This window comes from Malania oleifera, chromosome 13 (assembly GCF_029873635.1).
Source record: "Malania oleifera isolate guangnan ecotype guangnan chromosome 13, ASM2987363v1, whole genome shotgun sequence".
In the NCBI taxonomy this organism is placed as follows: domain Eukaryota; kingdom Viridiplantae; phylum Streptophyta; class Magnoliopsida; order Santalales; family Ximeniaceae; genus Malania; species Malania oleifera.
The window spans coordinates 9,997,068-10,021,367 of record NC_080429.1 but is presented as its reverse complement, the minus strand read 5'-3'; the positions used below and the strand labels follow the sequence as shown (position 1 = coordinate 10,021,367).

Here is a 24,300-nt window from a genome sequence, read left to right as displayed (position 1 = left end):
AACTCGAGGAGTGTGGTACGGATGCCAGTCCTAGCCACGGATTGGCGGCCGGGACGAGTACGACACGACAGGGGGCGTTTAAGAAGCCGAAAATGCCACTGAAGATGAAACGAATTTAAGGGATCGCCACTACCAGCCAGTGCCAATGATGTCTAGTGAACGTGTATAATTGGAGGTAGTTCCTCGAATCACAGCATGGCTTCCATGGCAGATTCCGAACTAGCCCCATGTATGGCCTTTTGACTTGCAGGTAGCTATTCTTTTTCTTTCCCTGTTTTTTCAAATTCATTCCCTTCTCCACATCACCCTAATTTCAATTCAGCTCATGCTTCCGCATCTCATCTTTCAATCCCAGAAACAGAGACTCTCTCCTCTGATGCTTCAGTTTTCTGCTCTATACTGAAATCTGTTACTTGGGTTTCTCTTCCGTTTGTTTTTGTTTTTTTTCTTTTGAGATTCTTTGGAGGTCTTGAATGTGGAGTCCCTTGTCATCAGTGGTCGTGAATACTTGCCTGCTCCGTATATCATTCTGTTCATGAAATCAGATGTAGTTTTATTATAATTATTATTATTATTATTAATTTTTTTTTTCTGAAAAAAAATTTGTACATTTTATGGTGTATCTCGCAGTTTCTGTTTGATAAGCTTGCTCTTATTGTTTGGTCTAAAATTACAAGCCTCCCTGGGCAGACCCATTTTATTGTTGTCCTCATCGGGGGAGAAGCTTTTGTTGTTAGTGTCCATACCGTTCAAGCCTCTTCCTATACATTCCTCTTCTGTGTATTTGGTATTTTGTATATCATCTACTTTGTATGTTGGGCCGAGCCATTCGTATCCTTGATTGAAAATTGTTTTTTGGTTATCTACTTTACATTGAAATCCCATTTTGTATTTTTAGTTTATACATGTTGCTCCTGTCAATTTTACTTAATTAGTAGTACCAGCTGAGCTCCCTCATCATACCTCAAATCCGATTTCTGGGTTTACCATCAATATCTGTAATCTGTGCATTACTCAATTATTTATATGTGAAACCAATTCTCCAACTCCATGCTAGTTTGTTTGTTGAGACAGTAGTAGGCATCAATGTCGATCATATGTGGCCTGCCTCTCCTTGAGTGTGTTTACTGCCTGGCATGTGCTCGCTGGGCATGGAAACGGTGTCTCCACACCGCAGGTTATGACAGTGAAACTTGGGGCCTTGCCACTACTGAAGAGATTGAACCCATCCCTCGCCTATGCCGCTACATTCTCGCTGCCTACGAAGATGATCTTTGGCACCCACTATGGGAACCTCCTGGAGGTTATGGAATTAATCCAGATTGGTTACTTCTCAAAAAAAATTATGAAGATACTAGTGGGCGAGCCCCTCCCTACATATTATATCTTGACCACGACCATGATGATATAGTTCTTGCCATTAAAGGCCTCAACTTTGCAAAAGAGAGTGATTATGCAGTTCTGCTGGATAATAAGCTAGGCCAAAGGAAATTTGACGGTGGCTATGTTCACAATGGGCTTTTGAAGGCAGCGGCATGGGTTTTGGATGCAGAATGTGAGGGTTTGAGGGAATTGGTGGAGAAGTACACAAATTATACTTTGACTTTCACTGGACATTCACTTGGATCGGGTGTGGCAGCATTATTGACCGTGGTGGTTGTGCAAAACCGGGATAGATTGGGTAATATTGACAGGAAGAGGGTCAGATGCTATGCTATTGCACCAGCCAGGTGTATGTCATTAAATTTGGCAGTGAGATACGCAGATGTAATCAATTCAGTTGTCCTTCAGGTAAGTTCCCAGTGTTCTTGTTATTTGTTCTTGATTTTTTTTTTAAAAAAAAAATGCAGTTGAATAGTTGATTTGAATGGATATGTATATTATGAAGGCTATCAACTTTTGAATTTGTTTTAGCATGTTCATGTCCTGTTATTTTCTTGATATTTTATAATTATACTTTTTGACTTCTCCTTGTATTTTGTATTGTTTTAAGCTTATAATCTGTTGGCAATGATGTCAAAACACAATTTTAGTATATTCATGCTAATGACAATTAATTCTACCAACATCCAAAAGCAATTGAAAGAATAAGTCTGTGAGTTTGCTGCTCTAGAATATTTGGGTTTTTTCATGGCACTGGTATAGTGGGCATGCTTCCTTCTATTTCTAGAATTCTATAGAGAAAGCTTTTGATGTTGATAGAGTTTACTAAATCCAAAAGTTTAAAGGAGATTGGAGTTTAAAGGCTTATTTGTATGCTTACATTTCTTGTTGAATGTTACACTATGCAACCAGGAAATTATAATATGATCGCTATTTGCTTTGGTATAAACAGTGGTGGATGACTTTAATTCTCCATGAGGAGGTGAAACTTCTTGGAGGAGTTTGTAAACAATGCCTACCATATGTGGGCAGTGGGCCCAAATAAATTTCTCTGGTAGTCATTGGTACCAAAATAATGCTAGGCTTGAAAAGTTCAAAAATAGCAATTTTTTTTTAAACATGAAGTTATGCATTTAGACCTAGCACTATCTATATTCTTGTAATATTCCCGTTAGCCATTCCTATTTCAGAATATTATTTTTGAGTTAGGGAGGAATACAACTCATTTTTAACTTTTTTGTGGACAGTCCAGTCATGTTGACTTAGATGTGAAATGGGGTTCACTTAGTTTGTTCACTAACTCATCGTGGGTATTTACTTATGGATCTATCTGTCCCATTTTAACTTGTTGGCTTTTTTCATTTAAGCACATGCTCAAGGTTGCTTAGAAATTTAATAAAATTGGCATAGATATATACCCTTCATGATTTGACATTTGCATATTTAACCACTTGTATTGCCTTAATTTTCCTATGGTGTTTTTTCTTTCTTTTTTCTTCTTCTTCTTCTTTAGAAATGGTTTTCTATTCTTTCGCATTGTGAAACTAAACAACTTAAAGTTGATTTGAGCCAAAATTTTCTATTTAGAAAAAGAGTGACATCATAAGTTAGTCCTATATTATTAAGTGAAATCTATTATAGTCCCTATACTTCTATTTAGTACAATTCAGGATTTCTACTTGTTACTTTTATTCAATTAAAGTTGTCATCTAAAGCAATTTGCTGGTGTTTATGAATTGGAGGATAGAAATGAATGGAAAGCCTACCACGCTATGAATTAGTCAGCCCATTTGGAGCCTAGTTATTATTGGTTATGAAAAAAAGTATATATTATTTTTTAATTATTTTATGCTAATAATACATTTAAAGCCATAATGGTATAATCACTTTACAAATAAAACTTATTTAGATTTTTTTTAACACTAGGCTCCTAACAAAATAATAGTGATACAACACGCAATGTCAATTCAACATTTTATATATGTATGGGGGATTCACTAATTGTTGTAATATGTGTCTCATATGTTGAGTGGAATGCATGTACAAAGAGAAAACATGGTTGAAAACAGAGTTACTAGCTTGCAGGAGGAAACCGTCAATGGTTTTGTCAGGATTAGAAGAAACAATCGAGTGTTATGTAGTGTCATATCGACTATTTGGTCTTGGCATTAAACTGTCGACGGTATTTCTGAAACCATTGACGGTTTGGCTCGGTTGCACGGCGCTGGTTTTTTGAATTTTGAATTGGGAAGTTGTATAGGTTGGGCTTGAGGGGAAAACCTCTGAGAGGGTTATATATACATGTTGTATGTTGTAATCCATATGCCTTTGGACAGAAGTGTTTGCTCATGTGGATGTAGGCATTGTCGAACCACATAATACTTAGTGTCATTGTTTTATTGCTTTCATATAATTTGCGTGATTGTGTTTTTCTTGCATATTTCATTGTTGGTTGCTGCATTGTAAGATTGTTTGTTTCCGCTGCGCATTAATTTGCACAAAAAATTGGTATCAGAGCATTAGGTTTTTAATGGCTTTTGAAATTTCTTCTGCAAAGTTTGATGTTGTTAAGTTCAAGGGAATGGGAAACTTCAGACTATGGCAGAGGAGGGTTAAAAATTTGTTAGTGCAGCAAGGTATGGTGAAGACATTATACGAAGGTCAACTGGAAGGCATGGACGAAACAAGTTGGAAGGAATTGGAAGCAAAGGCTGTGACGACTATCATGTTTTGTCTGGCTGATGACGTGTTGTATCACGTCATGGATGAGGAATCTCTTGCGGATGTTTGGAAGAAACTTGAAAGCCGGTATATGTCCAAGTTTTTAACGAACAAATTGTATCTTTAATAGAAGTTGTATTAGCTTAAGATGGCAGAGGGTTCGGATTTGAACCAATGCATCAATATATTCAATCAGATAGTAAGTGATTTGATGCGGGTTGATGTGAAGTTCGAGGAAGAAGACAAGGTGTTGATGCTATTGAATTCCTTACCTGCGTCTTATACGTATGAAAATCTAGTTACTACTCTGACATGGGGAAAAGAAACCTTGAATTTGGAAGAGGTTACAAGCACTCTGCTAGGTTTTCATCAAAGAAAGAAGGCTAGCGATGAGATTTCATAAGGTGAAGGGTAACTAGGAATGTGGGAGAAGCAAGTGCCGGAGCGGATTGAGTTATAATAAGTCTCGGTCGCAGTCCAAGAAGAAGAAGGATATAAGGTGTTTTAAGTGCGGGAAAAAGGGGCACATAAAATCGGAATGTCCGGAAAGGAAGAAAGGGAATGCACAAAATCAAGAGGGCTCTTCAAAATCGGTGAATGTAGTGGAAGAAGGAGACTCAGAGAGCGGTGATGGTGATATGCTTTCTGTTTCATTGGGTTCAGTTCGCCTTACGAATTCTTGGATCCTAGATTCAGTATGCTCTTATCACATGACACCAAATAAAGATTGGTTCAATACCTATAGGTCAGCTTATTCTGGTTCTGTTCTGATGGGAAATGATGCTTAAAGAAAAATTGTTGGAATAGGAAACATAAGAATTAAAATGTTTGATGGTGTTGTGAGAACATTATGTGATGTAAAGCACATACCAAATCTACGGAAGAATTTAATTTCATTGGACACTTTGGATTGTAATGGGTTTAGTTAAATATTTGAAATTGGGGTAATGAAGGTGTGTAAAGACATGCTAACGATGATGAAGGGACAGAACTTAGCGAGAAATATCTATGCAATGCTGGGTACTACAGTTGTAGGTGGAGTTGCAGTTGCAGATTCTCAGTTTGATAATACTGTTTTGTGGCATATGCGGTTAGGGCATATGGGTGAGCATGGGATGAAGGAACTTTATAAGAGGAATCTTTTGAAGGGTGTCAAAACATGCAGACTGAATTTTTGCAAGTATTGTGTTATTGGGAAACAGAATAAGGTGCAGTTCAAAACAACCATTCACAAGAGGGAGGGTATTCTTGACTACATTCATTTGGATGTTTGGGGGCCGGTGAGAGTAGTATCACGGGGTAGACATATGTATTTCGTGAGTTTTATCGATGATTACTCACAGAAGGTCTGGGTGTACTTCATGCGGCACAAGTTAGAGACATTTTCCAGGTTTGAATTGTGAAAAGCTGAGGTAGAATACCAGACCGGGAGGAGAATTAAATGCCTCAGGTTAGACAATGGAATCGAGTACGCTGATTCGAGGTTCGTGGAGTTTTGTGAGTAGCATGGCATAAGGAGAAATTTCATAGTACGCCAGACACCACAACAGAATAGTGTGGCAAAAAGGATGAACCGAACTCTAGCTGAAAGGATTCGGTGTCTCAGGTTGAATGTAGGGCTTGCAAAGAAATTCTGGGCTGAGGCAATGAGTATGACATGTTTCTTGGTTAACCGATCGTCAAGGGCTGATTTAGAGGGGAAAGTTGCAGAGGAGGTGTGGACAGGTAATGCAATAGACTACTTTGGTTTGAGAGTATTTGGTTGTCCATCCTATGTGCACATTTCTAGTGAGGAGAGATCGAAACTTGATACAAAGTCTAGTCGTTGCATTTTTCTGGGGTATTAGAAAGGTGTGAAAGGATTCAAGCTGTAGGATCCAATGGCAAACAAGGTGATGATCAGTATAGATGTGGTTTTCGATGAGAAATCCATGTTGAAGCGTACTCAGGAGGATGATGAAGAGAAATAGGTGTCAGAAAACTGGAGTAGAGATGAGCATATGGTGCAGGTGAAGTTAGAGCCTCAAGGCAGTGATGACAGTGTTTAGAATGCAGGAAGTTCTGGTTCGGAAACCAGTAGGATCAAAGTATCGCTATGCATAGACCCTGACGCACTATCAGGCCACTGCCCATGCATGAATTTGATGATCGGGTGTCTTATGCTCTCATTACTAGTTGGAAGGATCCTACTACTTTTCAGGAAGCGGTGTACAACCAAGAGAAAAGTAGATGGATGAGTGCTATGGTGGAGGAAATGAAGTCATTGCATAAGAACCAGACGTGGGAGTTGGTGGAGCTTTCAGAAGGGAAGAGGGTGATAGGATGCAAGTGGGTGTATAGGTCAAGGCTCGGTTAGTAGAAAAGGGTTACTCGCAAAAGAAAGGAGTTGATTATGATGAAATCTTCTCCCCTGTGGTTAGACTTACTTCTATCAGGGTAGTGTTGGGATTGGTGGCGCATTATGATATGCATTTGGAGCAAATGGGTGTAAAGACAACGTTTCTCCATGGTGATTTGAAGGAGCTAATTTACATGGTACAATAAGAAGTGTTGGCCTAACATGACTTTTAGATCTTATTTTGATGATAACAAATAAAGGTAAATTTAATATGTTGTGGTTTAAGTGATGATATTTCAGGAAACCAAGTATTTAAAGTTCAAAAGTTCAAGAATTAAGATTCCAAGATCACAAGTGCGATAAAAGTTCATATTCTAATAACAAGTGATCAAAACGAAGCTTAAAGGATTAAAGACAGACAAACGTTATGAAAGCTGAAAGGATATTGAAGTTCAAGACAAGATGGACTCAAAGCAAAGATATACATGAAGACTTCAAGTTTAGAAAGTTTTAAAGTGTTAAGGAAGTCTTGTGTAAGTACTTCATTTAAATATCAAAATGAATGCTTTGAAGCTCATTAGGGTTAATTATGGACTTAGAGACCTTATTTTGAAAACCCTGGAAAAAGTCTTTGAAAAGTCTCAAAACAAGTTGGAAAGAGTTTTTGTAAACAACCTTTAAAAACAGTATTTTAACTGTTTAGGCGAATTGCCCTTGTCTGGTCAGGCGACTGACAAATTTGTTGAATGAAAAATTGGAAGACAGTATAGGATCAGGCGACTGACCCCTGTAAGCTCAGGAGGCTGATCCTGTTTTGACTTTGAAAATACGCTGTTTTTCAAAGGTCAGGTGACTGACCCTCGTAACAGCTTGTTTTTAAACAACGTTTTAAAGTTTCCAAATTATGTTGCTTGTGCCCCAAACTTTGTAAAAACTTGGGAAACACTCCAAGTAATTTGGGCAACATGAATTTATGACTTTTTAGCTCTATAAATACATGATTTCTCAAATCAAATTATATACCAAGAATTGAAAATTTGATTTCAAGCTATATTGCTCATACTTTCTCAAAGCCTACTTGCACACATCTACTTGCTGAGATTTTCTGAGAAATATTGAGTTATTATTCACCGATCTCTGAGCACAACGTCTGAGCTTTGAATCAATCCAAGAAAGATCCCAGTGATGTACTCTTTGAGCTTCAATTCTATTCTTTATTGATATTTACTTTGAAGTATTGATTAGCTGTGCTAAATTTGGTACTAATATGCTCTTTTGAGAGTAATTCTTGCACGCAAGAAATTGTTCTTGTTTTCTTTGTTTTTCTTGACGGTTCAGGGTTGTTGAATCATTGTACTAAGCGTGGGGTATCGTTTGGATAGGTGTACTCTAGCCTATTGAAGGAGGGATTGTAAGGTTGCTCCTACCCGTAAAGGAGTGTTATAGTGGAATCCTTAGGTGGTGTTGCCTGAGGAGAGGACGTAGGCAGGTATAGTTGAACCTTGTAAAAACTCGGTCGCACTCTCTTTCCTTAAACTCTCTTTAATTTTCTGCACACATATAACTGCGTGGTTGTTTATTTCAAATCTATAAATTGTGTGGATTGGATATTAAATAAACCGAAAATTAATTTGACTTTGGGATTGCGGAAACCAAACGGGAGTACGCTGGTTGATCAATACTTATTGCGGAAACCATAAGGGAGTACGTTGATTGATTAACACCCAAGACTCATTAATTGAAGTTTATTTAAATTCTTAGTTTTGGAAGGGTGTTGGAAATTTCAATTGTGCTTTATTAAATCTATTAACACAGGGCTTTTATCAAACTCTACTTTGAGTCATTCAATCGCTGAATCTCGGAAGCTTTGCTGAATTCATTCTATGGTGTGAATCTTGTTTTTGATTAATTTGTTGAGTGGATTGAAATATTCAAAAGCTGAAACTATTACATTGCGAATCATTGGTTTGTGTTGATATTGATTGAATCAATTCATTGGTTGGGTGTTGATTGAAATTGCTGTAAGATTAAGTTGACATACTCATTTATAGAGGCTTAAAATTTGAATTTGATTTTCAACTGGTCTAGTGATTAAAACTTAAACATTGCATTTGTGATTATTGAAAGGTTGAGATTGAATTTATAAAAAGAGTTAAAAGAAACTTTTAAAACCCAATTCACCACCCCCCTCTTGGGACTACACCTTAGTTTTCAAGAAGGGTTTAGTCAACCTGGACAGGAGCACTTGGTTTGTAAACTAAAGAGGTCGCTTTACGGGTTGAAGCAGTTTCTGAGGCAGTGGTACAAACGTTTTGACTCCTACATGATCCTGATAGGTTACAAGAGGTGTATGATTGCTGTGTGTATGTTAAGAGTCTTGATAATAGTTCTTTCATTTTTCTGTTGCTTTATGTTGATGACTTGCTGATTGCTGTGAAAGATATGACTGAGATAAATTAGTTGAAGACTCTATTGAGTAAAGAGTTTGACATGAAAGATTTGGGTGCAGCCAAGAAAATTCTTGGGATGGAGATTCGCAGGTACATAGTTGTAGGGAGATTGTGGTTATTTTAAGGTAGCTATGTGGAGAAGGTGTTGGAGAGGTTTAGCATGGTTAATGCAAAACTGATAAGTACACCGTTGGCGAATCATTTTAAATTGTCTACCACCCAGTGTCCAAGGACGGATGATGATATCCGTGACATGTTAAAGGTCCCTTATGCTAGTGCAGTGGATAATTTAATGTATGCTATGGTATGCACAAGACCGGACCTAGCACAAGCTGTCAGTGTGGTGAGTAAGTTTCTTTCAAATCCGGGTAGACAACATCGGGATACCGTCAAATGGATTTTTAGATACTTGCGGGGTACTTCTCACTATGGCATCATGTTCGACAGGCAATAGAGTGATCTGTTAGTTGTAGGATATGTGGATGCAGACTATGCAGTGGATTTAGATGACAGGAGGTCTACAACAGGGTATGTGTTCGCCCTTGTGGGAGGACCTATTTGTTGGAGGTCCATGGTACAATCTTTGGTTGCACAATCAACAACTAAGTCGGAGTATTTGACAGTTACCGAAACTGCCAAGGAAGCATTGTGGCTTATAGGTTTAGTTAAGGAGTTGGGTATACAGCAAGGTGGAGTTCAACTGCGTTGTGACAGTCAGAGTGCCATCTATTTGGCAAAGAACCAAGTGTATCATGCGAGAACCAAGCATATAAATGTAAGGTGTCACAGGATTTGGGAGTTCGTTTCTTCAGGTGAACTTGTGCTTGAGAAAGTTCACACTTCTGAGAATGTAGCAAATATCTTCACAAAGCTGGTTACCACGAATAAGTTCAAGTATTGCTTGGATTTGCTTAATGTTTACAGTTGCTAGACAAGAGGTGGTCCCAACGTATTGTCTCAGGTGGAGCATGTTAGGGATTGGCCCGGATCAAACAACACATGCGCCAAACAAAGGAAGAGCAATCACAAATGAGACAACAAGATTTTAACGTGGTTCGGCACATCAATAGCCTACATCCACGAAATGCATACACTTATCCACTAATGGCAAATACAAATTAGATTACAACAATGGCTAGCACAACCCCAGCCCAAAACACCCTCTCTAACCCAAGATTTGCCTCACACTTGCAACCACACTTGTTGCACTCTTCACAACTCTCTTCACTCTTGCTTGTCTTACCACCACATACACTACTCACACACACACACACACACACACACACACACACACTTATATAGCCATCAATGGTAGGTGGGAAGGGCGGTAGGTGGAGATGGGAGTCAAATGGGGTGGGCATTAGGTGGAGGTAGGTTGGTGTATTGCGGCTGCCTACTCCATTACGAGCCACACCCTAACAATCTCCACCTTGGCGAGTATCAACTCCCAAGTCCACAGCTTCACCTTGATATGAACTCGATCGAGGCAAATCTTCATAGCTTGGCTCAAATGTCTGAACCATGCAAAGAGCACCGCTTTCTTCATCGGCAAACCGAACTAGTTTGTCCTTTCTTGACGACGTGCGGTTGTCATCATCCGAGGTTAAACCACCAATCAGTGTGGTTCCCATTAACTAATACAGTCCACGAGACTCCTTCCCGGTAAAAACCATTGAGTCACGTCGAGTCACCTCCATAGCTCCACCCGCAATAGAGATTTGGCAACTCTTAGAAGCTAACCGACTAAAGGAGATCAAATTTCTTCGCATCTTTGGAACAAAGTTTATGTCATCCAAAATATGGACCGCTCCAACAGGTGTCTTCAGCATCACAGATCCAACCCCTTTGACACCGCATGAAGACCCATCACCAAGTGATACCATATCGTGAACTTTTTTGAAAAAATGGAAAAATTATTTCTTAAAACAAACATGAACTGAACTCCCAGAGTCCAAGATCCATCCATCATCGTTTGGACTACTGTGAGCATTTATGTTCTTTTTCATCAATTTGCAGCACTCCCTTTTCATATGGCCGTACTTTTTGCAATATCGACACTGCACATCATTTCGATTGATTTGTCGATGTAAGCTGCTTGCCGTTACAAGGGTCTCATCATTATCATGTCATGTGGCATGCTCTGATACATTGACATCATCCCGTGTCTTCTTTTCTTCTTCATACCGTTTTCAATCTTCACAGTCCCTCTTGAAGTGACCCTTTTTATCACACCAATAGCATACAACCTCGCTCGTATCTTGTCCTCTTGATTTTGAACGCCATTGTTTACCTCCGAGCTTTTGGTCTTTGTTTATTCCTTGTCTCTCACTATTTAGCCACCAAAGCCTGCTCATGAGAAGTCACAACCGGCTTTTTTAGCGTCTCAGAATCTTGAAGTGATGCCATCACATCATCCAACTTCAAGGTATCCTTCCCCACGAGCAATGCAGTTACCAGACCATCAAATGAAGCTGGTAGAGACGACAAAGTAGAAGCACCTTATCCTCTTCATCAATTTTCACACCGAGGCTCAATAACTGGGTTAAAATCTTGTTGAAATCTTTTGTGTGATCAAAAGGACTACTTCTCTCGTTCATTCAGAGTTGATAAAGTTTCTTCTTTAGAAACAACTTATTAGTAAGGGACTTCGACATATACCTCTACTCCAATTTCTTCCAGAGCTCCATCTGTGAAGTTTCGTTGACCCTGAATATTTGACTTCATTTTCCAGACACAATCGGATTGTGCTGACTGTCTTCATCTCCAATTCGGTCCAAACATTAGCAGCCATACTCTCCGACTTCGTCTCGATCAACGGCTTGATCAAGCTTCGTTGAACCAAAATATCCTTCACTGTGCTCTGCCACAAGTTGAAGTTTTTACGCCCATGAAACTTCTCTACCTCGAATTTTGAAATGCCAACACCCGCCATTCTGCTCCGAATCTCACAAAATTGACTCCACCAATGGCTCCAGAACGTTGAAAAACTTTAAGAATGACTTAAGGTTTAATTTTGAGACCTTCGGGGGCAGAAATGACAAAGTTCCAAAATCCAGGGACTAAACTTCAATATCTAGAAAAAAATATAGGAACTAAAAAATGTAATTACAGATTTCGAGGACGCTTTTGTAATTACCAGAAACTCCAGGGACTCCTTGCAATAAACAGAAACTTTAGTCAAACTCAGTCAACCCTAGTGCGTCAACTCAACGAGTTGAAACAGTGCTTCTTCAACTTTCAAAAACTCGATCTCTTCCTGCTCAGGATAACAACGACAGGAAGCACAAGCCCTAGGCACAGATGGCGGCCGAACCAAAATAGATCGGGCACCAACCTCGCTCTGATACCAATTTTTAGGGATCGGCTCGGTTCAAACAATGGCAAACACAAATTGGATTGCAACAATGGCTAGCACAACCCCAGCCCAAAACACCCTCTCTAACACAAGATTTGCCTCACACTTGCAACCACACTTGTTGCACTCTTCACAATTCTTCACCCTTGCTTGTCTTACCACCACTTACACTACTCACACACACACACACACTTATATAGCCATTAATGGTAGGTGGGAAGGGGGGTAGGTGGAGATGGGAGTCAATGGGGTGGGCAGTAGGTGGAGGTGGGTTGGTGTATGGCAGCTGCCTACTCCATTACGAGCCACACCCTAACAGAGTAGTCGAGTGATGTTTTCGATTTTCTCCTAAGAGGTGCATATTCGCCAAGGTGGAGATTGTTGTAATATATGACTCATATGTTGAGTGGAATGCATGTACAAAGAGAAAACATAATTGAAAACAGAGTTGCTGGCTTGTAGGAGGAAATCGTCGACAATTTTAGAAAACTGTCGACAGTTTTGTCAAGATCAGAAGAAACAGTCGACTGTGATCGAAAGAAACAGTCGATTGTTATGCAGTGTTATATCTCGACTATTTGGTCTCGGCATTAAACCATCGACAGTATGTCTAAAATCGTTGACGGTTTGGCTTAGTTACATAGTGCTGGTTTTTCGAATTTTGAATTGGGGAGTTGTATAGGTTGGGTTTTGGGAGGAAAACCTTGAAGAGGGTTATATATACATGTTGTATGTTGTAATCCATATGTATTTGGACAAAAGATAGTGAAAATCACGGCCGTTTGCTCCCGTGGATGTAGGCATTGCCGAACCACGTAATACTTCGTGTCATTGTTTTCATATAATCTGCATGATTGTGTTTTTTTGTATATTTCATCGTTGGTTGCTGCATTGTAAGATTGTTTCTTCCGCTGAGCTTTAATTTGCACAACACTAATATTTTTAGATTTAGCTAGGATGACCAAAAAAAAGAAAAAATTGCATGAAATCAGTAAGTACAAGTCCATAATTGTACTAATTAAAAGTATAGGGACTAGAATAGATTTTGCTGAACAGTATTGGGGCTAACTTATGATTTCACTCTTAGAAAAAAAGATTTAGTATGAGATAATCTATTCTGCTGTCATTGTGTGTTTAATTGTCTGCTGTAATACCCATAATTGTCAAGTGAAAATACTTGCAAAAGCAGAAAAAAAGTTATATATAGTATCATGAAAATGCTTGCATTTATTTATTGGAATAATAAATTGGTACTACAGAATTAAGAAGCAGCACTACCAATTTTTCTTGTATCTTTTTGCATGATGATGTACCATTTTCTAATGCTGATGATTGCAAACCCGATTTGGCTTCATATTTGAGCCAGTTTGGCGTGGTGGAAACGTTAATTGGAAAACCATATGAATCTTGTAACTAAGTGTGCCTAGATTTCTTGTTTATTTTTGTTTACTGTTTCGTCTTTAACACCTTGTTGTGGATAAAATTTAAGAGTAGTATTGCCACATGTTCCATTGCAGTCCTGTGTAAGGTAGCAAGTAATTAGTCATCATTGACTATCGCATGCATGCTTTTGATTCATTATCTATGGCTGATAATAGTGAAAGTATGATGCCCTTGGAGTGAGGAGTGGTTCTAATATATAGATTTGATGTTTTATCAGCCCAAGGTTAGTCTAAATGTTTTACACAAACAAATGCTATTCATGAATAAACTGCTTTGCCAGTTGCTTGTAAACATATTTGTCCACTTAGAACTGCACTTATCACATAATGAGATACACTACACCAAGACAATCCATTAAAAAGCACACTAGGCATTATTTTTAGGTGATTGGAAACTGATGATTTTTCTTCTGATTTGACTCTATTGAATTCAAAAACAGTTTTTGTTATATATTAATTAAATGCTATGTTTTGAAAGGTGAAGTTATAAAGTGAGGCATTTTAACCCTTTCAAGGTGAGGCGTTAGCTTTAAAGCATGGAGGAGTAACCTTTTGAGAATTTTATCTTTTACATAAAAAATACACATATAATTTACACATACATTTAAAAATGAAGAAGAAATTATGAAATATAATTTTAAAATAAATTCAAAATATAACTTGTGATCATTCTAAGAATACTAACATTTTCATTAAATCATGCCAAGAGATAACTATAACATTACAAAGTTTATGTTTCATGATCTAGGATGCAACTTTCAATTTTTTGGGAAAGGTTAGGGCTTGTTTAGTGTTGGCAAAAATTTTTCAGTTTCCATTTTAATTTTTGAAAATTACAAAACTGCCACCTTGTCTTTCAGCTTTCCAACATTTGTATGGAAAACTTGGCAAACAGCTTTTTATTGTTTTTCTAAAATTTTCTATAGATATGTTAGAAAGTGTAGAAATGAAGTGGCTTTTTTGTAATTCTTTAGAAAATTGGAAATAGAAATGGAAACTGTTCTCTATAAGAACATGCTCTTAAGTTCCTAGAGATGACTCTGATTTGGGCTTATTACAGCCAAATCTAACTTAAAATTTACACATCAAAAAATGCGTATGCCTCAACTGAAATGGTGCTAATAGTGTGCTTTTTGTACAAATGTGTAATCCTAATTGCAAAATACTACTTTCCTAAAGTTAGTCTATGCCTCATGGAATCTTGAGCATGCGTTGTCTTGAGGTGAGCTTCGTTTATGACTTTGAGCATTGATTAAATATGACCAAGGAATGATGGCCCAACGGTTTGTAGATTTAGTCCTTATTATTGAAGTAGTTTTTTTTTTTGGTGCAGACATCTGAATTGAGGCAGTATCAATATTTAAACATTTGGCATTTTTTCCTATGTGCTGTGTTATGACATGTGTCCAATATTTATTCTTTTGCCCTGATGTTATTTCTTTGTACTAACAATATGTGCTATACTTCCAATTTTCATTTTTATACTGAACCAGGATGACTTCTTGCCCCGCACAGCTACACCATTGGAAGATGTATTCAAGTCACTTTTCTGGTACAAGATGGTTTTGTCATTGCCTTTTGTGGTTAATAGGCTATCAAAAAAGTGATGCTCGTGTTGTGTTAGAGCAAGACAACTTGCATTGTATCTCTCAAAGTGAAGTTACCCCAAGTTTTGTAAGTCATAAAAGAACAACAAACAATGCCCTGTTAATATAAGGAACAGGTGTTGATTAAGGGCTCACGATTGTTTGAGTGAAGGAACACAATCACAACTGAGTATTTATTGTTGTGGTACCATCAATTATTGGATATTCTACTATAATGTGTGCTTTTCTTACTGTTGGTTATGACTTCAATAAATTGAAGAGGCTGTTTTTTTTCTTCTGTCAAACAGTTTGCCATGCATATTATGTTTGAGGTGCATGAGGGATACATGCATACCAGAGGATAAGATGCTCAAAGATCCGAGGAGGCTATATGCACCCGGTCGCCTATATCACATAGTTGAGAGAAAGCCTTTCAGGTATATTGAGTTGCAAATCTCTGGGTTGTCTTTGGCTTTCAGTTCAAGATTTATTATCAATATCAAAGCAGCTCTAATCTTAAACAAGTCATGTGAACAACCTTTTTTTGTCCTCCTACTCCTACCCTTTTCCCATGAAAGTGTTATGTCGTCTGTGTGATTAAACTGTAATCTTGAAAATAAGGTACCTTCCTCCATGTATTAACTGTTCACGAGCTAGTAATATTATTATATATAGATATGTTATGATTATACTTGGGATAGTGTGTAATTGTACCTAATGTCTACGAGCTTTTCCATGATTGACTCCCCAGATTAGTTTAAAATAAGTCCACTAGAAAAGTCCGCCAAATTTAGACGGACTAAAATAAGTCCAACAGATAACTTGGTCAGATTGTTTTTTGTGATTGCTGGATGGACATTCCGTACAAATGTTTTGGTTGCAGGATGGGCAAGTTTCCCCCTGTTGTGAGGGCAGCAGTGCCTGTAGATGGGAGGTTTGAGCACATTGTCCTTTCTTGTAATGCCACTTCTGACCATGCTATCATATGCATAGAGCGGGAAGCCCAGAGGGCTCTGGATGTAAGTTTCATCTCCTTTTTTTCTTATGTAGTAAATCTTATTGATTGTTGAGATTTTAGTTGTCTATTTGTAGAGTTGTATTTTCTCTTGAGTGGGAGACCGAGCTTCTTTAAGTGAGAAATAATGCACTGATTCTCATCTAACAAAACACAGACTTAAATGAGTTAATTTAGTTTTCAGTTCTCAGAAAAATTACTTGTCTGGATGTGGTCAAAGATGTTTACAATATCGAAATGATGGAATACTTGGTGCACAAGCTATGCCATATCGGGTGTTTTGAGGAGGGCATGATTTATGCAGCCTTACCCGCAATATTCATGAGGCTGTTCCACAACTTGAACCTGTGATGTTCAAGTGTGGACGTCTGCAGCTTTTTAAGCTTTCTGCACAAGCGCTACATTGATTTTTTTCAGGCTGAAAACTGGTGCGCTCATTTAGTGTTGGGACTGAAGTATATGCCTAAAGTGTGGTTCTCAGGCAGGCTCAGATATGGTTTCTTGGTGCAGTGCAGTCATGTATGCACTTCATGTTTTGGCTTCCCTTGGATTGTGCTTTTATAACTGCACAACTTACATTAATAGCAGTTGGCACTTAAAACTAAAATTTCCCCTCCACATTTGTATTTTAAAATAATTGAAAGCCAAATTATTTTATGTGTGTATAACTCTTGAAGTTGTTTTGTTGAATTGAATTGATTTGATTGGAAGATTTTGAAGGATCTTGGCGTTACTGTTTTGTTGACAAAACCATCCACAATGTTTGCCTGGATTTCAAGTTTGAACCTACAATATTGTTATAAAATTTTTGATCAGCTATATTTTTTTTGTTCCTTTTGAATATCATGTTTAAAACTTTTTTTTGCACACATTCAAGGAGACGATGAATAAAATGAGAATGTTTGGGTTTTAAACCTCATGCAATGTCTTCGCTGCATTTTTGTATGTATCAACCCTAAGGCACTGCTTCTCCTGGCTTCAGTTAATGCTTGAGAAGGATAAGATTACGGAAATTCCTCCAAAGCAACGGATGGAGCGACAGGAAACTTTAGCCAGAGAACACAGTGAGGAGTACAAGGCTGCACTACAGAGGGCTGTTACTCTGGCTGTGCTACATGCTTACTCACCTTCACTGTATGGCACTTTTTATCAGCAGGAGGGGGAGATTTCAAGCAGATCAAGTGGGGAATCCTCTATTGGCTCGTCTAAGAAAAACAAGAAGGAAGAAAGTTGGGAAGAATTGATTGAACGTCTTTTTGACAAGGATGATTCAGGTCATTTGGTGCTCAAGAAATCACATAGTGATAATTGATGTTGTAATTTGAAGGAAAACTTAAAAGAAAATCATGTAAGAGAGAGAGAGAGAGAGAGAGAGAGAGAGAGAGAGATGATTAGGTCTTTGGAGAACATTATTCGTTGATTCATTTGTACTTTTTCCCTATCGATAATAAAATGGTGTTTTTGTGTGATGCTCATGTTAGAAGAAGCATGAATGGATGGAATTCATCTCATTGATTTCATTGTGTTGATGTATTAATATATATACAAAAGAAAGGGAATAAAAAAGGAATAAGTTTGTTACATATAACTGTAGAGAATAACAGAATTTACAATACTACGGTTCCTTTCTAGTCTATACACCATGTGTTTGTGATAAATTCTCCTTATGTGTAGCTGACTCCGAAACAGAGGTATATATCTTAATACGCCCTTTCGAGTCCAACGATGTATCTATAACATTGAGACTTGACTTGAACTGAAGAAATTTGTTAGCAACCAGTGGTTTTGTGAAGGCATCTGCAATTTGATCTCTGGAGCTAATAAATGAAACTTTAAGCATGCTGGCAGTCACCCTATCTCTAACAAAATGAAAGTCAATATCCATGTGTTTTGTTCTTGAGTGATAGACAGGGTTGGCTGAGAGGTACGTCGCCTCTTGGTTATCACACCATAAAGTAGGAGCTTGAGAAGCTTGATGCCAAGTTCACACAACACAGTATGTAACCAAATTAGTTCAGCTGCTAAGGAAGCTATCGACTTGTACTCAGCTTCTGTTGAAGACCTAGCAATAGTTTGTTGCTCTTTGGAGCTCCAAGAGATGAGGTGTATGCCAAGGTAGATGCAAAACCCTCTCATGGAACGGCGATCATCTGGACAACCCCCCCAATCGACATCCGAGTAAGCTTGGGAGTGAGACTTGATTTGGATGTAAAGAACAAACCATCATTTATGGTGGCTTTCAAATATCTGAGGATGCGCTTCACGACACTCCAATGAGGGGCTTTCGGGGAATGCATGAATTGGCAAACCATGGTGACAAAGTAAGAGATGTCTGGTCTTGTCACTGAGAGGTATTGCAAACCTCCCACAATGCTGCGATATTGTGTAACATCCAGAAAATCTTGGGTATCAGATTTGGACAGTTTTAGGGAGGCAGCCATTGGTGAGGAGATGGGTTTAGCATGAAGCATATTGCTTTGGCTGAGAAGATGTTTGATGTATTTTCTTGGGGATAAAACAAGTCCATCAATGGTGTAATCAACTTCAATACCCAAAAAGAAAGACAGAAAGCCTAGATCTTTTATTGGAAAGGAAAGTCCTAAATCATGAATGCGATCAGTGATGGCCGACTGTTTTGAGGATGTTATGACTATATCATCCACATATATGAGCAAATACGTATGAATGTCATTGCAATTGAGAATAAACAAAGATGGGTCCGCTTTAGAGGCAATAAAACCATAATCAAGGAGCCAGGAACTTAACTAAGCAAACCATGCTCGTGGTGCTTGCTTAAGCCTATAGATAGCTTTCTCAAGCTTGCAGACATGGGAAGGCTGAGAAGGATCCACAAATCCTTGTGGTTGCTGCATATAGACATCATCAGTGAGCACACCATGTAACAAGGCATTTTCAAAGTCAATTTGACGCGAAGACTAGCCACGAGATACAGCGGTGGATAGAATTAACCGAATGGTGGAGGGTTTCACTACTGGGCTGAAGGTGTCATGGAAATCAACACCTGATTGTTGATGAAAACCTTTGGCAACAAGACGTGCCTTCCATCTCTCAAAAGAACCATCGGCTAGGGTTTTAGTGCAAAAAATCCAACGGCATCCCAACACATTCATGTGAGGTACAGGAGGTGCCAAAGTCCATGTTTCATTCTAGATGAGAGCTTTGTATTCCTTAGTCATGGCCTCCTTTCATTCTGCGTGTGTGACAACCTTGGAAAAACTTGATGGATCATCTGGTACACCGGCAGAGACAGTGAGAGAATTTTGAGTAGGATACAACATGGTTCCATCATTAAAACTTTGGGGACAAGAGGAATTTGTGTGGGATTGAGTGATGATAGGGGAGCAAGGTGGGATAAGACATGGGTTAGGTATATTCGAAACAGGGGATGGAGAGGATTCAGGAGAAGGGTCAGAGGAAGGGATGGTGTTTGTGAGAGTATTGGACTAGAGATGGAAGGAGATTGAGTTGGGCCGTGGTTGATGGAAGAGAGTGGTTTATGGGTGCTTGGATGTGGGAGATGGATCATATTGTGGTTTGGGCCGAGTTTTGGACAGAGGGAATGAATTTTCGTTGAATATTACATCACAGGAAATGTACATGCGATTAGTGTTTAGGTCAAGACACTTGTAGCCTTTATGGGTTGGGTTATAACCTAAGAAGAGACATGACGTGGACCGAAAATTTAATTTTTGAGAGGAATATGGTCAGAGATTGGGCCAACATTCACACCCAAAGACTTTAAGGAATTTGTAATCGGGTTCTTGATGATAGACCAAAGAGTAGGGTGATTTGTTGTTTAGGACCGGAGTGGTTAAGAGATTAATTAGGAAAACTACAATTTCAAAGGCCTTTGCCCAGTAAGAAAATAGAAATGATGAGTGGGCTAGGAGGGCAAGGACCGTTTCTACAATATGGCGATGCTTTTGTTTTATGAGACCGTTTTTGTTTGTGAGTATGAGGGCATGAAAATATATGAGTAATGCCGAGTTGTTTGCATAAAGGGGGTAAGAGGTTGAAATTCACCTCCCCATCAGTTTGTAAGGTGATGAGCTTGGTATTAAATAGTCTTTCAATGAATGCTAAAAAAGTTGAGAAAATTTGGAAGACGTCCGATTTTAACTTGATGGGAAAGATCCAAGTAAAACGTGTAAAAGAGGCCATTTATAACCATTTTTGAGACATAGTTAGACCCCATAGGTCAGCACATAACAGTTGTAAAGGCCGAGTATAATGGGCCTATTTTGAAGGAAAATAAAACTGATGACATTTTGTTAAGGGACATTCGGAGCACTCGAAAACAGAGTCTGTGGGAGATATTGGCAAACACTTGGACTGCAGAACGCGAGAGACCAAGGTTAAGGAGGGGTGCCCAAGTCTTCGGTGCCATTGATCCATGGATATTCGTTCACCAATATGAGTTGATGGAGACGACGAAATGGATGTAGCAGAAGGAAAGTGGTAGAGTCCATTACGGGTTGGACCGGTGAGGAGTATTTTCCCGGTTACCTTGTCCTTCACACAGAAATGAGAGGAGTGAAATTCAAAATAACATGAGTTATCAACACAGAATTTAAGAACAGATACTAAATTTTTTGTGATGGAAGGAACATGCAAGATATTCTTGAGAAGAAAGGTAGATGAGTTTAAGGAGAGGGAGGTATCACCGGAGTTTTCGATTGGAAGACTATTGCCGTCACCTACTCTTATGATCTCACCACCTGCATATGCTTCAGATGATAAATTCAAGTTAGATAAATCATTAGTGAGATGATGTGTGGCTGCAGAATCGGGGTACCAAAACGATTCAGAAGGCTGAGTCTAAGCTGTGTAGTTCGCAGAGAAGTTGCTGGGAGCTTTATATTGGTACGAGTGGTTGAATCGATGTTGGCATTGAAGTGCGACGTGTCCAGCCTTGTTGCAAACTTGACAAGTTGAGCGTTGAGCATTGTATTGCTGAGATGAATTTAAGGGATAGGGAGGTCTGTCACCGCGACCATTGTGAGGGTAACGTCCCCTACTACGCACTTGTCATCCTCCTCGATTGGGTCCACGACCACACTGATCTCTTGTAGAGGAGGTATATTTTGCAGATGGTTCCAGAGAAGAATTAATGGATCGGTTTGTATGAGTAAGTCGGGATTCATGGATAAGAAGGAGTTGATAGAGTTCATGGAAGGAAACAGGGGTGGTTTTGGTAGTGATGGAGGTAACGAACAGCTCGTAAGAGGGGCAAAGTCCATTTAACAAATAGGTAACAAGGTCCTTATTTGATAAAGAGGATGCTAGGAGCCAGCTGGTCGGTACGCCTCCAAGAATCAAAATTAGGGTTGGGTTTTGGGTTAGATTGGGAGGAATCGGGAAGGAACTCTGATGGAGGTTTGGAAGAACCGTCGACGAAGGAGAAGAGATCCTACCCACGTAGGTAGGCAGAGATTTGAACGTTCCATAAAAGATAATTATCAATGGAAAGTTTTGTGGTTATTATGTGAGAAAAAGAAGTAGTAGCGGAAGAGTGAAGGGAAGGGGAAGAAGATGGATTGACCGCCATTGATGCAGAATCAGAAGGACTATTGGCATGTTGGTTCTGATACCATGTTAGACGAAGCATGAATGGATGGAATTCATCTCATTGATTTCATTGTATTGATGTATCGATATATATACAAAAGAAAGGGAATAATAAAGGAATAAGTTTGTTACATATAACCGTAGAGAGTAACATAATTTACAATACTCTACGATTCCTTTCTAGTCTGCACACCATGTGTTTGTGATAAATTCTCCTCATGTGTAGCTGAGTTCGAAACAGAGGTATATATCTTAGTAGCTCAGCTTGCCGAAGTTAATGGTGTCAACTGTGAAAATTTACATTTTAGAGAAAAATTGATTTTGCGGAATGGAAATGAAGATGCAGCTGCTGCAGAGTTGAACCCAAAAAAAAAAAAAAAAAGATGACTTAAATTTGAAATGCACAATCCAGTAATTTGTTCTGCTCCACGCTGCACAGAAAGGGATACAACCAAGCATTTTTCCTTTTAGATGCACAATTTCTTCGATTACTTGTACAAAACTGTCAATTCACTTTAACTATTTAATAAAGGTTCGGTGTGAACTTTATATCCCACCTTGATGCCTCCTAAAATTTACTGGGTGATTCAGCGAGTTTTGTATGATAAATGAGAGTAAAAAAGGTGATTTGACAAAACTCGTTGGATGGTCCAGCGGGTTTTCCATGGTAGACGAGAGTGAAAAAGGTGATTAAACAAAACTCGCTGGATAGCTTTGCATGGTGGACGAGTGAGAGTGGCAAACAAGCAAAGGTGATTGGACATGAGAGACATGATACTTGTATATATGTAGATAAAATATAATATAAAATTATATTAATTTTTTTAAAAAAAATTATACCCAAAAATAAATTTATTACTAAAATTTATAATTGTAAACACTATATTAATTTTTTTTTTGTGAGAAATTTAAAATTTTAATTTCGTGTTATATAAAATTGTATTGAATTTTTTTCAAATTTACACAAATTTAAATTCAAAATTCAAAATTTATATTGCTAAATACAAGTAAATATATAATTTTTTTAAAAAAAATTAGAATCTCAAAATTATAAATATTGTATTAGGATAAAAGATACTGATCTTCTCTTAAATTTTAAAAATTTCCTAAATCTCTTTTGAGATTTTGAAAATCTTACAAACTTCCGTACATATTAAGTTTTGAAACTCTTATAACTCTCAAAAATTTTATTTTTAGTAAATATAAAATGAAATATTTGTCTTTTTGACAAAGTTTGTGAGGTTTGTAAAATTTTCAAATAATTACAAAAATGATATCTTATTTTTTAATTTTTCAAATTTTTAAAGGTGCTAAAGGTTTGAAAGATTACAGAATGCTCAAGGGGTTGAAAGTATATAGAATAGCCTGGAGGTCTTTAAAATTTGTAAATTTTTAAAAAGAATTTTTATAATTTTTAAAATATGAAAAAATTTATCCTTTTTTTTGTGTTAAATTTCATAAAATTTTAAAAAGAATTTGAAATTTATAAATTTGAATTTTTTTTTAAAAAAATTTATTAAATTTAACAAAAAAAAAAGTATACTTTTTTTTTTTGATTTTAAAAATCATAAAGATTCTTTTTGAAAATTTACAAATTTTATAGCGAGGCTATTCTATATACTTTCATCCCCATGAGCATTTTCTAATCTTTCAAACCCTTAGCACCTTTGAAAATTTGAAAATTTGAGAAATAAGATATCATTTTTTGTAATTATTTGAAAATTTACAAATTTTACAGACCTCACAAAATTTGTCAAAAAGACAAATATTTTATTTTATATTTACTAAAAATAAAATAAAACTTTTGAGAGTTATAAGAGTTTCAAAACTTAATATGTACGGAAGTTTGTAAGATTTTCAAAATCTCAAAAGAGATTTAGGAACTTTTAAAATATAAGAGAAGATTATAATCTTTTATCCTAATACAATATTTATAATTTTGAGATTCTAATTTTTTTTAATAAAATTTCATATATTTACCTGTATTTAGCAATATAAATTTTGAATTTTGAGTTTAAATTTGTGTAAATTTGAAAAAGTTTCAATACAATTTTACATAACATGAAATTCAAATTTTAAAATTTCTCACAAAAAAATTAATACAGTGTTTACATGTATAAATTTTAGTATTTAAATTTATTTTTGTGTACATTTTTTTAAATTAATATAATTTTATATTTCATTTTATTTACATATATGCTAGTATCATGTCTTCCATATCCAATCACCTTAGCTTGCTTGGCATTCTCTCTTGTCCACCATGCGAAACTCGCTCGACCATCTAGCGAACTTTGTCAAGTCACCTTTCTACTCTCTCGTCCACCATGCAAAGCTCGCTAGACCATCTAGCGAGTTTTAAGAGGTGTCAAAGTGGGAAATAAAGTTCCCACCAAACCTTTATTAAATATTTTGATATAAAAT

General features: G+C 37.5%; 1 protein-coding gene and 1 long non-coding RNA gene across 4 annotated transcripts; one reads left to right on the top strand and one right to left on the bottom strand.

Moving 5' to 3' along the window:
* LOC131146974 (uncharacterized) lies at positions 1–17,762 on the top strand. 3 transcript variants are annotated; one of them, XM_058096884.1, is made up of 6 exons: positions 1–250; positions 1,058–1,791; positions 15,183–15,241; positions 15,584–15,712; positions 16,159–16,294; positions 17,273–17,762. In XM_058096884.1, exons 2-6 carry the CDS (start codon positions 1,087–1,089, stop codon positions 17,600–17,602), a joined length of 1,359 nt encoding a protein of 452 aa, XP_057952867.1. In that variant the 5' UTR covers positions 1–250; positions 1,058–1,086; the 3' UTR covers positions 17,603–17,762. The 3 variants fall into 3 exon arrangements, with proteins under 3 accessions (XP_057952867.1, XP_057952866.1, XP_057952868.1); XM_058096883.1 differs by having other exon boundaries at positions 17–250; positions 1,075–1,791; XM_058096885.1 differs by having other exon boundaries at positions 17–250; positions 1,071–1,791.
* A 2,688-nt stretch (positions 17,763–20,450) lies between these two features.
* Positions 20,451–22,128, bottom strand: LOC131146973 (uncharacterized). Its single transcript, XR_009134515.1, has 2 exons — positions 20,976–22,128; positions 20,451–20,823 (listed from the first exon to the last, which is right to left on the bottom strand). It is a non-coding gene; the product is annotated as an uncharacterized LOC131146973 (long non-coding RNA).
* Between the last annotated feature and the right edge of the window lie 2,172 nt (positions 22,129–24,300).